The sequence below is a fragment of the Ostrinia nubilalis genome, chromosome 1 (genome assembly GCF_963855985.1).
Source record: "Ostrinia nubilalis chromosome 1, ilOstNubi1.1, whole genome shotgun sequence".
NCBI classification, from domain to species: Eukaryota; Metazoa; Arthropoda; class Insecta; order Lepidoptera; family Crambidae; genus Ostrinia; species Ostrinia nubilalis.
Window position 1 is genome coordinate 8,676,113 of NC_087088.1, and position 17,234 is coordinate 8,693,346.

General features: G+C 36.7%; 1 protein-coding gene across 1 annotated transcript; it reads left to right on the forward strand.

The window, feature by feature from the left end:
* Positions 1-5,929: 5,929 nt before the first annotated feature.
* Positions 5,930-8,062, forward strand: LOC135071061 (secretory phospholipase A2 receptor-like). The gene is made up of 5 exons (XM_063965164.1): positions 5,930-6,048; positions 6,778-6,956; positions 7,148-7,348; positions 7,463-7,705; positions 7,881-8,062. The coding sequence occupies exons 1-5, from the start codon at positions 5,930-5,932 to the stop codon at positions 8,060-8,062; spliced, it is 924 nt and encodes a 307-aa protein (XP_063821234.1).
* The last annotated feature ends 9,172 nt before the right edge of the window (positions 8,063-17,234 follow it).

Consider the following 17,234-nt stretch of genomic DNA (forward strand, 5'->3'; position numbering starts at 1 on the left):
TAGATTAGGATTTCATAAGGAAAGTTTTTTAGGAGTTTAAGATATTCTGCTCCTAAAAGATTAATTCGGAGAAAGACTACCTTTGTAACTTACAAATTAATGTAGATAGGTAAAGATGTTTCCAATTTTTCTTTTAAAAACATAGAAAGCTTCCATAAGCTTATTATAAGAGTCAATTCATATTTTTTTTTGTAGTAAATAAATATACGATTTTAAGAACCACGTATTTGTACTTATTACTCAAAGACTTACTCTGATACTGAGAGTTTTGCGTGGGTCGTCGTAACAGCACTAATAATACAATAAGTTACAATTTGAGGGTAGCCGAAGATCTTCAAGCCCGTCCGATCGAAGACACGACGCTGCGAGCCAACAGCAACAAACTGGTCGACTAGCATGCTACTATTAGGCTGGGTTGAACCATCTTACTTTAACTTTAACAAACGTCAAAAATCTGTCAAACTCCATAAAAAATTACCGGTTATCGTTAAAGTTACGGTCAAAGTTAGGTGGTGCAACTCAACTTTAGTGATCTGTGATTATGACTACGGCTGTAGCAACGCGGGCGAAACATGAAACTGTAAGTACTTATACGTAATAATATACAACTTATAATTTAATCCGCTTTTACATTCGACGTCACCCGATGGCATATAATGACGAAGAAACGTAGAGTTACTTTACTTGGCAATCGACAATTCACAACAAACTATTATTACCAGAATCTCGACTTATCCCCTCTACGTCATCGGCGTGTAAGTACCCATTTGTTTACAAGCACGCCACACTTGGGAATACTCGCGGCGTCGGACGTCCGGTCGCAATCTGCATAACAATGGTGTTCCATAGTTGCCGTACTCCAGATGGATGCTAATGCCATCTCTATTCATAATTCATGTCTTAATGAAGTGGACGAACTCGGCTGTAAGACGTCACGACCCTTTGTCTGCGATACGCGCACGTAATCGGATTTGTCTCCACACTTAGGTGTTTGCGACATTTGAGCATTGGTACTTATTACTCTTGTAGCGCTTGTAGTCTAGTGCTTTTGTTTTGAGCCTGTTTTTGAAGCTTGAGGCTGTAAAGGCCTTATAAGTCTGACGTATGAGACACTCTTCACTTGTACGCTTACTCATTTTTACCGTTTATATCAAATAACTCTAATTATTTAACTACAATTTTCTAAAGTAATTAGGAATAATTTATGGCACAGTGGTTATTACTTGCCTCACGTGAGTATCTTATTCGAGACCTCCGAGAAAGTTTAAGTCTACAACCTCTTGATCAGCAGTCCTCTTAGGATGCATACTGAGGAATGTACCTCTAATTCTTGAGACTCCGTATCATCATTACCCCAGCTAATTAGCTTAGACATTTTCAAATTCTCATCAGAACACGTAAGCTTGAAGTTGCCACTAGTTCCACCACGAGTTAGTGCCACTACACACAGTGATTAGCGACAAAACAAACCCGCTGCAGTCTATTTACTTCCTAAATGAGCCGGCATTTACATGCTCGTGAAACTAGTGCACATTAGACGAACGAATATTTTTACTTCCTCGCCATAAATGGTTAGCAGATAAGAATGCTCGTTTGCGAACAACTTATGATTTAATCATTGGGTGTCTATCTTTTTGTTTTGAAATCAGATATAATAGAACAATGGCCAATGGAGACAGTTCAAGAAAGAGTGGAAGGAAAGTCTGGGAGGAAAGTGTGCCTAAATACGCGAGTCCAACTCAAACTTCACAGGTTTTAAAAAAAAAATTTAGAGATGTAAGATAACTTATTATGATATTCTTTATACGTAAAAGTCGCTCAAAAATATAATCTCTACCTTTAACGAAACCCGATTTACCTTTACAGTAGCTATTTATGCGAAGATTGTCTGGTGCCGCCTATACACTGCCTATTGAGCCGCATGAAGCTGCGATAAAAAAATGCTCGATGTTTTTCTCTACACGATCCATGCATAACACAATTCAGACCTTTCTACTAAAAAGTGGTTTATTGTGTTCTTAAATAAAGTTTTTCAGTTTAGTTCGCGCGCGTATTGTGCGGGCCCATTGTGTTGGGCCCAGGTGCGTACCCTACGCGTTCGCCTTATGAATGTCAAAAACACGTTACATTTATTTACCTTCAATTGTATTGTTACGAGCGATAAAGTGGCCCAATACGAAACAATCGCGGATTTTTATTTGCTGAAACATTTTGACGAGAAATGTTTTGTGAAACGCCATTATCTCGGTCTAGACTAAAAATGGTGGTGCTATTATCGAAAATACGCTGTGTTCTCTATTGTGAATAGAAATTGTAATTATTATTCAGGGATTATTTATTCTAATTACTAGTAGAATATTATACGAATTGAAAATTATTTTGGAATTTTTTTTCCTTACCGGTGTCTTAGTTCTAAATCCACTTTGTAGCTTATTATTATTATCATTACCTAATTGTTTGTTGTCTGACTTCTTATCTTGATTAAAGAATTGGATACCTAATCAACTAACCTTTAACACTTATGAAGCGTATTTAGACATTTTAAAGAAATATTAGCTCATTGTGTCAGCAACGCAATAACCTGAAGTACATAATGTAGGTAATTAGGTATATTTATTTACTAAAATGGCTAACTATCATAGTGCGTAATTTGGCGGGCACTTAGTACAGCGTACCACAAACCGCGTACCTTAATGCGTTATCAATTAGTTTTCCATAACTTTAAAAGCTTAATTATCCAGCGTCACTGGCGATGCATTTAACTAATTATCTGAAGCGTTCGCAAAATGCGCATGCAATATTTATTAAAAGGTTCTAATAAATAATATCTGCTATGAAACGTATGAAAAGTTATTTTGTCTTGCTTCTATCGTGTCAATTAATTACGAAAAATATGAATAGGTTCTTGAATTTATACATTATTGTGGTACGTGTGAGGTTCCAGATTAGTCATCATATTATTTAGTTCCAGATAAGAGTTCTTGAAATTTGGCAGGTATTTAGGTTCCTTAAAGGGTGTAGACATCCACTAAGAACGGATTTTACGAAACTCCACCCTAATGGGGTAAAACGGGGTTCACGTGGGCGGCCGCTAGTTCTGAATATAAACTCAGTACAAAATAAGATGTCTGATAACTAAATATCTAAACATAATATTATTATAATTTCTATCTCACGCTTAAGTATTATTAGGATAACAAATGGGAGCTTCTTTATAATAGATCTCAGTTATGTTATAGTTTATTTTTAGTAGTTAATCTGGTTCCCTGAGTAGGTACTATTTTAAAAATATCAATCAGCATTAGCAGTAAATCCATGAATTTACCTATTACCTTTATGTTAAGGTAGTAATTAATAGGTAAATACAAGCATTATTGCAGTTGGCACACATTTAACAATGTAAATAGACCATCACTTATTTATTCACGTTACTTCTCTATTACAATTACAGCTTTTACACCACATTCACTTACAATAGTCATAAGTACCTGTCTTTTAATTAAATTCTCTATGTACTAAACGCGTAAAAGTGCAGACATAAGGGAGCAAGCCCACCATCCCTTTGTGGTGCAGTATCCATAGCTCACGACAACACACTCATAGCATCACTTGAAAAAAATCCATGCACTTAGCGCAGAAATAAGCGGGGCTTTCGACCGCATTCACTTTTAGCGTTGTAGTTTTTCTCCTTTTGCGCCCTCCTCGCCCGCTCCCATTTGGCGTCTCTCTCCAACCCCGCATCTCTTGGTCGACTCTGTTCGTTTTAGCTTGGCCGCACACTGGCGGATTCGATGTCAGAATTTCTGAAAAAATAATAGGTGTAAACTAAAAGTTTAGCCTAGGCGCAGACCATCGATTTTTAACCGACCGATAGTTGGACACGATTTTAATTTGTATGAAAATCAAATCAGTGTAATGTGCGCACTTCTATACATGCCCATACTGATCAACTGCCCGACTAAACTATCGGCCGACAAAAGTCGGTGGTCTGCGCCTAAGCTAAGGTGTCAAAATGTAAGTAGGTATACTAAAGAAAAACTTTTCTTTCATTTAATTTTTAATTACAATAACCGCAAAAAGTTAGAACTGTGTAATTTATACTGAATTTTATTTAATTCAGGCGGACTAATCGCTAAGAAGTGATTCCGTTTAACGACATTTATTCGTAAAGATGAACCGCTCCTTAATTTAGGTAATTTTAATTAAGGATTTTTCCTGTTATTTTACATAATTTTCTTCTAAATATACTTTTACATTATTTTAATCTAGCACTTTAACCACTACGACTAATCGTGCATCACAAAATCTAAAGTGTGCACGCTCGCTTCAACGTTCGTGACACAAAGCAATATGTGAGTTAACTTCACTGTAACGATTCTTGTTTGAGTTGCGATTTAATGCCTCCTTAAACTGAGATGGTTTACGGGTTAACCCGGTTCGAGGATAAAAGTATCCGTTTACTTTTTAGATCGACGTCGACTCAATAAAAAACTTTGAATCCTTTAAAGACAATGCGCCGTTTGGACATGGGAATTTCAAACTTTTCACTTCGAACGGAAATGAAGTTGAATTTAATCGGCTGTCTATTCTCTCTCGATTAGATATTTTAAAAGCTTTTGTGAAGCTTGCTTAATTTGTAACCGGAAGTCAAAAACTTTTGATTGCAAATACTTATAATAACAATGTTTTTCAAAAGGTAAAGGTAGATAAATGTTGTTTGTTTCATTGATTGATATTTCATCTTCAGGATATTACCTAGATGTTGATTTGGACCTGTGATAACCATTGTAAACTCTACCTAAATCGTGTCTTATAAGTAAACAGTAACGCTTATAAAAAATCCCCAACCCACACCAATTACGCATAACAAATTAATACATCGGAACGGAACGTGCAAGGCCTTTATTCTCGGAAAGTTTCCAAAATTTTAAATGAGAACAAGTGAAAATTATTAATAAATTAACCTCAATCACATTCGTAGGTTGCAGAACAAACATCCAATTAATTACGTTAACCGCAAGTATCAATATACAAGCTACTCGGAGTTTGTATTAAGGCTTGACCCGACCCGGCCTCCGCAACCCGCCTCCGCTCGTCTGGAAACAATTTTGTACCAAAAGTGGTCAGATTAAGAGCTAATCTATATTTGCCAATGAAACAAACATCGGCGGCCGCAACTTGTCCAATTTACATGACGAAGGTGGCGATATCGCAAAAGAAAGTTCCAGACAACTTTTATCAGATCCAGGCCCATGCGGCTGATGAGTTGGCACCGAACTTTATTTACTGAAACCACGATCCGATTCAATGGAGATGGAATTGGGATTTCGGAGCTATTCCGTAATGATGGTTGGGTTTAAGAATTTCGATTAAATTGAGTTGTTGGTTAACAGTTGGGAACTTTATTGTCTACAATTTATATTGATCTAAGGGTCTACTAATTTCTTGAGTCCGGTTCACACACTCGGCACTTCCGATGACAGATTCTCTCGTGCATTTTTTCTTTAATAAAAAAGCGCTTGAGGTTTTTATTAAAGAAAAAATGCACGCTTCTTTAATAAAAAAGCGGAACAGGTATGTGTCAGCATTTTCATTCTTAGAAAAAGGCCTAAGTACTTACATCTTCCGGGATTTTTATCACACGCTTGAAGCGATATTTTTAAAATAATTTAATTTTTACTAAAGATCTGTTCTCTTCTCATGTGTTCATTTTATCGCCACTTAACTCCGCCCAGCTCCGCATCAGCAAAAACGTTTTCATCAATATTGACAACTGATCTTATATTATTCCAAACTTTTTATAATGCTCATTTTCATCATCACAGAATATAAAATTTCAACGCACACATTTTCACCGCATACTTTCTCAAATAAACTAAAAGTGCACAACACGAGGTTTTTAATTAACTGCTTAGCTCATAAACCGCAAATGCATCTAAAAGTTAAATGGCATGAAAGCGTGTTTAAAGAATCCCACTCCATATTTTCCGCGCCCACCCGCCTCGAGAACTGGTTGAAGGGGCTAGGATTAGGCAGTGCTATAGCCAAGTACGTATTACACGAAGAGATTTAAACTGAATTAACCGTTCGATCGGAAAATTGGAATGCCACACAGATAATTACCTGACACTCACAGAAAAGGAAGTCACTTCGAAGGAGATTCAAATAAGCGTACGAAGGACCAAGTGAGTCGAGCGACCGTCGAGGCGATCGGCCCAACGTAAAAATAACCGATACCGTGGTATCTGAGCAAACGATCGGCTTGAACCGGATACCAGCCAATTGAATTTGGGACTCGCTCACCGAAGTGTTTGTGATTGAATCTGAATCCGAACTTCATTGAAACCGATGTTCTTGGTAGCAATTACTTAGTCGCTTTTGTGTCAAGAAATTCCGTAGGAAATTGTATCAGTAATTACCGATTGATTGATTGCGCAGTACAGAATGAAGCGTTCACACTGATGGCAATCGTAAATTGTGGCCTTTTATATTTGATTGTAAAATTGTTCTGCATTTGCATAATGGTGATTTTAGTGGTAATTTTATTGACATTAATGTGCTCAAAAGGTAAATAGTAGAGACGATTTTTCAGTTACCATATCGCTTTAAATAATTAGGTTAAGAACTAAGAAAGTACAAGATTCATGCATTACATTAAACACTTATTTAATTTTCTTTGAAGATAGTCGTTATCATTTTCGTAGCACAGAAATATCGTCCGGACTACATGTGGGCTCAGCATTTCAAGACATTTTATCGCCTTCACGATCTGTCCAGGAATTGGTTCCAGGCGCGGCAGATCTGTGAAGCCGAAGGCACTTCGCTGCTCGTGCCAGATAGTTTAGAAGAAATGGAAAATCTCAAATTGCTCATCAGTAACATGAAAGCCCACTACATCGGTATATTTATCGGATTGCATGACCAGTTCTCGAACGGGAATTTTGTTAATCTTAAAGGTGCATTTTTATCTTACAAGTTTAAAATTGGTTCTGACATTCCAAGATTAGTCTCTATTTCCAATACCAAAATGACTTTAGATCCTTTTATCTCTTCCAGCTTAAGAAACTTTTCTTGAACTGACGAAGGATTTCGAGATAGTGAGCATTTTGGTATAGGACCATTTTAAAAATTTTCACACGTTTTATAGGAGAGCCAATCCAAGGAACAATATTACAGTATCTTTGGGCCGAAGGTCGTCCAGATAGAGCGAATGGATCAGAGCATTGCGTGATCATGACGCGGGAAGGGTTATTCGATGACAAGCCTTGTGATGACATACACCCTTTCGTTTGCAAAATATTGGGGGAAGCTACCAAAGTTAACGAAGAGTGCAATAATTTTGATGTTGGTAAATGACACTTTTTTGCCTTCATAAAGTAGTTTCTAGCTTCTTGGTTTCTTAATTATGACCATTGATTCTTCGTAATCGTTTGTAATAAAATTTCTTACATTTAAATCACAGGTTACACCCCCCATGACAATGGGAAATGCTACAAATTCCACGTGGAACCACTGTCTTGGCACGATGCTTACCTAGTATGCAAATCTGAGGAAGGAGATTTGGCTGTAATTAACTCGGCCGAAGAAGCTGCACTTATCACCAAGTTCATGGGAGATCACATCCATATCGATGCACCTGATCCGAACATACTGCTGATAGGCTTCAGCGATCTATTATTTCCTTATCAATACAGGACCATTGATGGTAATGTGCAAAATCCATTTAATAACATTATATTGTGCATTTTTTTAAAGAGGCTATTTATTACAGGCCAGTGTTAATCAATGACAGTTAAATTAAAAACTTTTTTTGCTAATCTTTATTCTTTTTTTTTTCTAAAATACATCATAGTCTTGACGTACCAATAATTTACTTTCAGGTCAGACATTAGAAGAGGCTGGATACTCTTCATGGAGTCCCTTCAAGGAGGAAGACGTCGAATTCGAATCAAAACACTGTGGCGCCATCTCCAGGACAGGTTTCTTGGAAATGACTGAATGTGCCTTACCTGGAATGTTTTTATGTGAGAAAGCTATAAATTCGAGTGTGATTCAAGTTTGATATAATATGGTATGTGTAAAATTATTTACATGTTGTAAATTGATTCTTAATATTGTTTTTTTTTTTCAAATACAAGCAATTAACAGACTTCGTAAAAACAAAATGAACTTCGATGAGAACTTAAATTGATATTCTGTGATTTTCATATAATTTACCAAATTACCAAAAAAACGCTATTTTTTATTTCAGTTGCGGTTTTCGACTCATATTTATTAAGCTCGCATAACCCTTTATTAGCTATTAAAACCGCAGCTCATGCTTTGACATCAAATAGCTCTCCGGTTTCGACTAACCCTCAGTTAGTGTTGAACGCGCTTTCAAATCACTTTGTAGTTGACGCGCAGGTAATTAATGCCCGATCAAGCCATACTTGCATCACCGGCGCTTTCAAGTCGTCATTGCAGTGCTATGTGTGACATCATCCACGTCAGGTGGGTTTAAATCCAATCAAATTCAGGGTTTGTCCAGTGCTGTGAGTGTTTTAGAGAGGGCATTTTTAATTTTAGCAGCGCAAACTAGTTATTCTCCGATTTTGAGCCCTATTCGACAAAAATCTATTAAGTAAGATACTTACTGACTGAGACTAGACTGCTCTAAGGCTGAGTTGCACCACCTAACTTTGACCGTAACTTTAACGATAAACGGTGTTTTTTGTATGAAGTTTGACAAATTTTTGACGTTTGTCAAAGTCAAAGTAAGATGGTGCAACCCAGCCTAAGAGCTACAGAGACAAAAAAAATGAGTGTTTTACGTGAGACTTTAAAGTAGTTTATGGCCATTAGCTAATTTGATTGAGTTCAAAAACGGTCACAGAAGTTAGTTATCCGGAGTTTTAGCTTCTTTTGATTGATCTCATTATCATGACCTGTTATTTTTACTTAATTACCTTTATACACATCCGAGTCGCTACGGTGTTAAGTGAAGTAGGTAATTAACAATCATTTATTAGCGCTTCTCTGCCTGCCCGTATTGCACGGCTCGGGCCGCGGCGCGTCAGATAACAGGCGTTTAAACGAAATGGTCCTACTTCGCAACACTGTTTCTATCTACCCTCTGCGATGGTCTCTCTCACACATACCAGTTTTCTTAAAAGAGTAAGGGGAATAAATAGATGCGTTTATCTCGAATTCGTATTGCAGAGTCGGGCCGCAACAGTGCGCGGGACACATCAAGTCTGTCGATCACAGGCAGCGTGTTAATAAGCGTGAAATGTGATTGTGGTTTGTTTGTTTTCCATTATGTGCTTTGATGGATCGTGTTTTTCGCATGCATTTAGGTATAGGTGCCTAATCGCGGGTTAGTAGACACGTGCGGTATCATTACTTCATTTACTTCTATATTTGAATGAGTAGGTATTTTATTAATACATATAATTTCTTGTCTAAACAGATATGCATAAAGGCAACCCCTTATATTCTAAAATTCTATATTATGTCTCGTTAACGGAACTCTACAGCAACCCCAAAATTAATAAGTTGTATCTGGAAGTTAGCACGGTCGAAACGCCGCGGGCGCGGTCGCAGACATCCTTCTAATCATGATCACCGGTAACTACCTTCATTGTTGCAGAAGTTTCTACCTACGACCCCCAAATTAATGTATGATTTGTCGCCTATGAGAAAGTTTAAAGTTTCAATTTTCATTAGGTAAATAACCCTATGAACGACATAACATTTTTTATACAGGGTGTTTCGTGTAAAGTGTCAAGCCGAAGGCACCTATCGATTTCACCCCTATGTATGTTCTACGATTGTTCGTAGTTTAGAAGTAATCGTTAATTTTGTGAGTTACATTATTTATCACTAGTGGTGTAACAAATGACAATATGAGGGCTTCAACTACCCAGTTGAAGCCGCCAGTCTGCCTGTGACCACAGCTGCAGCATAGCAGCCAAAACGTCAAGCCGTGATACATAATGTAACAAATTAATAAATGTCGCGTTAAGACCCGTGTGTGACCCGTGTCTTTCTATACAATATTTTTTTATAATCGGCAACTTCTATCTAACTCCACCACCATTTACTTAAATAACTAACGTGCTCAGACGTTGTGAGTTCAACACGTGTATTTATATGTAATTTCAAAGAGATATTGAAACAAATTTAATAATGTCCATTACTATGTGTTGTATATCATCTGACTGAAAACTAGTATACATGTTTCAACTGTACTTCATCGAACAACAATAACACTAAAAGTGGCAAAGGCAGCACAATAAACAGCTTATGCGAGCTGACAGGCAAGTTAAATTTTATTTGTTTGCGCGCGCGTCGCGACAGCCTGATTGATGCATGGCGTCGCCGGCCCTCGATGGACGAAGATTATTTGTAATTGATGTGTGGATGCGCGATTACTACCCACGTAAACTGCCCGGTTTAATCAAATTTTGTTTGGTGTTAGGTAAGTGATGAGGACGAAATTAAAGCGCGTGTAGAGCCTTTTCGTTATTTTACGCAAAGGAATGTTAATATAGTCGGAACACTTATTTAAATCCAATTTAGGTAGTGCCACATTAAACATTTTCGAAGTTGGTACTTGCCGTTGTATTTAAAAAACATAACTTTTTACCCGACTGTGACAGAAGAAGGGTTAATCATTCAAAAGAACACAATTTTTCACATAAATCACACCTATTCAAAAATTCCATAATTTTAGATACTTAACCCTTTCAGACCTGGCGTCCACAATTGTAGACATAAAATATAAATCAAAATTATGAACTTAACACTGTACATTTGAAACTTAAAACGGTTGTCTTCATTTGTTCACATAATAAACTACCTAATTCAGTACTTTTAACGCCATCTCTCATGGTATAATAGCACTAATTGACAAGTTTCAACCAGTGCCCGAGCGTGATTTGAACTGTGCAGGTGAGCTCTTTATTTTATTTCGAAAAAATATGAAATAGTAACAGATATCTTCTGTAATAAATACTAGCGTGTATTTATTATTACAAGGGACACATGGAACATACAATTTGTGTATTTTGTGTTGTCTTTGTATTACTAATCTCGAGTTTTAGATTTGTACTCAAATGATCCCATCAGGAGGCAACTGAGCATTTTGAAATTGTTCCAAGTGATAACGGTTTTATTGTAAATTCTTTTTTTTTTCAACTTTTTTATTGTTCAAAAATACATTTATGTCAGAAATAATATAATATATTTATGTTATGTATTAAATAATTATTTAAATCATTTTTTTTATATTATCCAGATAATATACTGTCAAAATGTTCTCACCAGAGGCCTTGAGAACACTTGATGACGGAAATCTTTCTGATTTTCTGCTATCTTCAGATGACTAAGAGAAATTTGGAGAAGCCATTGATCTATTCCTCGAAATTATTGACAGTTTGTCTACCTCGGACAAACGATTCAGCTAGGTAGGTCCAATTTCTAGAAAGAGGTCAATCGTCGAATCCAACTCGGCTGGGCAGCGTTCGGGCAATTACGCAACATCTTTTCGTCCAAAATACCTCAGTGCCTGAAGACAAGTGTAGGTACAACCAATGTGTGTTACCATTAACGACTTATGGTTCGGAAACGTGGCCTCTCACTATAGGCCTTATACAGAAGCTCAAAGAGGCACAGCGTGCTATGGATAGGGCTATGCTCGGTGTTTCTTTACGAGATCGAATCAGAAATGAGGAGATCCGTAAACGAACTAAAGTCGCTGACTAGCCTGACCGATTAGCACGCTGAATGTGCAATGGGCAGGGCACATAGTACGCAGAACTGACGGCCGAAGGGGCAGCAACGTTCTGGAGTGGAGGCTGTGTACCGGAACAACGCAGCGTGGTACGTCCACCCACAAGGTGGACCGACGATATCATAAAGGAAGCAGGAAAGCGCTGGACGCAGGCCTCTACCAACCGAGCAACATGGAAACCATTGGGGGAGTCCTATAGGACTTCATTCCTATCCTGTATTCAGCAGTGGACGTCCTATGGCTAAGATGATGATATGATGATAATGATGATGAAAGAAGACATTTAATTTTGTTATTTAGATAAAAAAATGTTTTTTTTTATAAAAACTAATTAAAAAGAGTTCCATAAAAGTAAGTTCTATTATTTCAATAACACTGTTAATCCTATAAGTTTTTTTCACGTGAGACGGATGGCCACATTTGTAGACATAAAAAGAAAATGCATTTTCTCGAAAAGTATAACACTAGGATTTTTTTCATTATTTTTTTCTTACATACCTTACTATACTTTAGTTGCATAAATTTTACTAAATTGATCGGGTGAAAAAAAATAATTCAGGTCTGAAAGGGTTAAAACGTTTTTATTACAGACATATCAAGCAAAGTCACCGTTGTAAAGGTGCTTTTCTGTTACAAAAATATACGTCTACTGTACAAAACGCCCCTTCAAACGATATCTATAACCGTTATCATATTCATAGTGTTTACAAGAGTAACGGCAACCCCACCAATCATCAATTTGGTGGGTCGTAGGCCGCGACACGCGAATTCGCCGATTAAGATAAAGCAATAGCGCCCCTTTCATAAGACATTAGCTACGTTACTCACGGCACATTTCGCAGCAATCTGGACGAACGTTCGTTCGTGTGTGAATCCTAAGATACAGACTCTCATTTCCTCCCGCGGGGGTTAGGCACGCGAGTTCTATGTTAATGTACGTTTAATTAATATCATTGTTTCCATTGACTTGAATTTGAATTTGAATTCGATAAGCCAATAATAACAAGAATACAGTGTGACACGTTTTAATTGTGTTATAAACTGAAAGAATTGTACAGTTCTCGGAATTCATGATAAAAACTGAAATTTAATATTGACTGTTCTTTATTCAGCTGCATTCCACGTAGGATGAAATTATTTTTCTGTGAATTACTTTGGTAAGGTACTTTATTTAATCAATGTCTGAAATAATTTACATCCATAATTCCTACATTATAAGAGTATCAAGTTACTGTAAATGTAGCTGTAAAATCAAAATCAATGAAATTAAAAATATTTTATTCCATTTTGACCAAAATTTTGGCACTTATGAACGTCAAAAAAAATAAAAATACAAAGGTACATGTCTCCTTATTTTTGGGTCCTGCCAGCGCATGTAAAATTGGCTAGGACCAGATCGCTGTTAGTACTATCAATAAATAAAATAGTATTTGTAAAGACTCCGTTACATTGTTAATAGAACGTCTTCGTCTATTATCAAATCCTTGCAACGTACGTGTGACATAACACGAACCGTTGCATAGAAACGTTCGGAATTCTTTGAAATTTTCAAAGAAAGCAATAAAATTTCATAGCTTTACTCGGCGGAGTGACAATAAAACTGCATCTCGATTCTGATCACACTCGTTTCAATATTCAGTTGCGGGCCAACACCTGGGGCGTCGCGCTCCGCTTGAAAAATGCTTATTATATTGCTTCCCCGTAAATAAGGTATACAAGCCCGCTGATGGGCATGTCCTTGCGTAACTAAATACAGGGTGGAAGGGACAAGTTATGAAAAGTTTTTAATATGCTAGTAATATGCTAAGGTCTAAAATAATTAATTAGTGACAGGTCTTTCTTGAAACGAAATCAAAATATGATCTTCTGACTGAAGTAAGAATTATTATTCTTATTATGGCATACCTAATAGTTTACTAGGATTTAACTAAAGACTCATGCGTCTTACTTTTTGGAAAACAAACATGAACTACAAACTACTATACAATGTAAATATAGAAGGTTTACTTGAACCTTCTATATATTTATTCACTCACTGAATAAAAATAGCCTGAGAATAATATTTCCTCTGAAATGGCAAACTGAAATAGTCTAAATTCGCCATCAAAGATATTTACCAAGCTGTTCTTACACCCTGTATACAAGCCAATTTTGTACAAAACATTTCGAGCGCAGTGTCTTGTTCTGATATAAATTGTCATTCATAATGTTAACGACGCAATTAAGCGTAAGCATGATAAACTGACTACCACCATACTCGTTATATTTAGCAAATTGCAAGTACTACACGTGTTTATTGTTATTGTTGGAGATGACACGGTTTTAAACAAACAACCAGAGTTGAATCCGTGATTTTCTTTGTCTTTCTTAACCTTGATATTGACTTGATAGTTCTTTTACGATTTAAGCCTCATGGAGTTGAATTGAGGAAAGCAAGCCTTCCCAAGAAATCATCTAAAGATTTTTTGCCTTCATTGGAGGCAAATGGGATTAATTATTTTTAAATATGAAAACACATGTATAAGTAAAAACCTGCTCATTGCTTTACAAAGAATATTTATGAATGCGGAAGTAGTCTACATATAATTTGTACACGAGTTTGTATTCATCGTCAAGTGCTCACTCTTAAATGGAATGGCGTATCTTTGGTTCGCCGAATTTCTAAGGGCGACTCAATATCCCTTAAAAGTCGACAACAAACCAAAACACGGAAGCATGCACTTAAAGTAATGGTTTCCAAACGGGACAGTCCCGGTGGCCTCTCTTTTTTATCAAGAGAGTTTAAAAATTCATTAGATCAAGTCTGGGACGGCGCTCGTATATTTGGCGAAACCATACAAAATGTGTAGCTGGGTAATGGGTATTATTATACGTAGGTGACCTGGAAGCGTGAACGATCAGCATTGCCGGTAACTTATGTGGAAATCTGAAATATTGCTAAAATCGAATATAGGTATAATACCGGAACAAAATTATCATACATACATATTTACATGTATGAAACTTGTTACATAATTTACATTTTATAATATTTTCTTATCTATTTTTGAATGATATCTTAAAATAACATTGATCATAAAATATATTTTTCCAAGATCATACTGTAGGTATCAATCATCGCTTTCTTAGGTTACATTTTCTTATTTGCATTTCTTCGTCGGTATCCATAGTTCCAACAGTTATGTTAGTACTTACCCCATATATTACATGGAATAATAGCGTAGGTTATAACTGCATGCTGTAAGAACGTAAGGCTCTTTTAAACCTTGAAACTCTCTTTTACTTCTATATCGGGTGCCAGCATCGTCCAAAAATAGATGACGCGCCAACTTCTGAGATGTTCCCTGTTATTGACAAGGTTTTGTAGTTTTTAATCTGCCGCTTTATTATGCATTCCGCACACGCCTATTCCTTGTAGGGCTGCCGGGTTGCGTTCCACTCGAGTCGGCGGCGGAACCCGAAAGCGGCCAAACTTTGCTCGCGAAACTAACTTTTTAGATTTTTATTGCTTCCAAAGAACGTGAGACGCAATAATATTAAAATTTTAATACTACTCTGCTGTGATGAAGGTGCGTGTGTTACGTTACGTAAGAGATGGAAGTTATGTATTGACTTACCAATCAATATCTATGAACAAGCTCTTCTTCAATACTTGAAGTACGCATTTTCTTTTAGGTTAGACTGAATAATTGTCAAATCTACAGTTTCTCGTAAATTACCTGTAGGCAACTGATAAAATTTCAGGTTTTAAAACAATGTAATGTTATGTAGAGACTATCAGATTTGTGGCGCAGTAACTTTCGGAGCACCTTTTACTTAGTTGCAGGTTCAATAACTGAGCAGTTACACAACGTATCACGTTCATGATTACCGCAACTATTTCATTTTTATAAAAAATATCTCTTAAAACTGGAGCAAGTACCAAAACGTAAGCGATTATTGCTTATGCAAAGAACATTAGGGCTGGTTTCCATCAACGCTAATATGCTAGAAATGTAAAATAAACTGAGTGGTGAAAGGAATGTAATACTTAAGTAAAAAAATATGTGTGAAGAATCGGTGGCCATTATAGGTTATGGCCACAACTCATCCCAGACATAATATATCTAAAGAGATGTAAGCACATCGCTAGATAGGATCAAAAGTAATATTTTATATTATAGAGACCGCGTTCCACTAAAGCTGTGTTAAGGCTAAGAAAATGTAGTATCCATACTTAGTCATTGAAGGATTTAGTCTTCACACCGCTTAGCTACTTTGTCAAACGTTGGTGGAGACACAGCCTTAACCAGCCGATCCAGGATCATCCGTCTCCCGCAATCCGTCTGCTAGGGACGTGCGTCATCGCCTGCTGAAAATGCAAATTTCTCCACCACACCCACTGACTGAGGGACCAGTGGGGGAACAAGCAACAATTTTTCACCAAACCAAAATAAGCAAGACACACCCCTAGCGCCGATAAGTCGTACCCACCAGTAAATTTTCCGCGAAAATGAGAAAAAGAGTAAACAAAATAATAAATAGGCGGCTTTTAGGGTTTCTGTAATGTTCACTTAAAGTTTGAGTTTATTGCTTAATGCGTAAAAGCCAACTTCAAGATGTTTTCTAAATTCACTGGTCGGGAATAGAACCCACAAGGCTTTTTATGCTTCAGGCAAATACACTATCGCGCCATCAGCCGTTCTTTGTCGCCGTTCTCGACTGTATTTCATTATAGCGTGTGATTTTAAGCTTCGTTTCGTTTATGTTGTAGGCAAAGTTTATCAGCCATACTTGTTTGTTATTAGGAACTTAATCAGAAACATGTGAGCACCTACGGTGGCGTCTTGAAAGCCTGCAGAGCTGCTATAGCAAACTTTGTTAGAGGTGTTACTAGAAAACTAGTTGAGAAGAAGCCAACAAAAGCGGGTGATTATGTTCAAGCATTACCTTAAATAGTATGAAACTGTTTTGTTTATTCTGTATAATAATTACTTTTTTAACCTTAAGTTAAGTTTTTAAATCAGGTAGGAATGTGTAGATGGTCAATATTTGAGAAATACCTACTACATAGTACACACCTAATTTGTGTAAACCAGAGCATTACGTGGTTTGATGCGGTTTGTACGTATTACCTGGAAGGTTAATATGCTTCTGGTTATACGAGTAATGTAGAATGCCGATATTAAATAATACTGTATTGTTTATGTTTTATATAATTTTCCGATCTCCAATTAGATAAAGTTAGAATTAGAAGTTTAGAAGGATAAAACAGTCTTGATAAAAAACACGAAGTATACATTTTATTGATAAAGGCACAACATATTCCTAGACTTTAATCCCGGTCATTAAGTATTAATTTTCTAAGCTATTAACACATTAGAAGCACACAGCGGACGGTATCGTAAATCAGGAGTGCAAACAGTGTATTAATTACGAATGCAAACAGCGAGCGTGGTCCGCCGCAGCCGTCTCTATC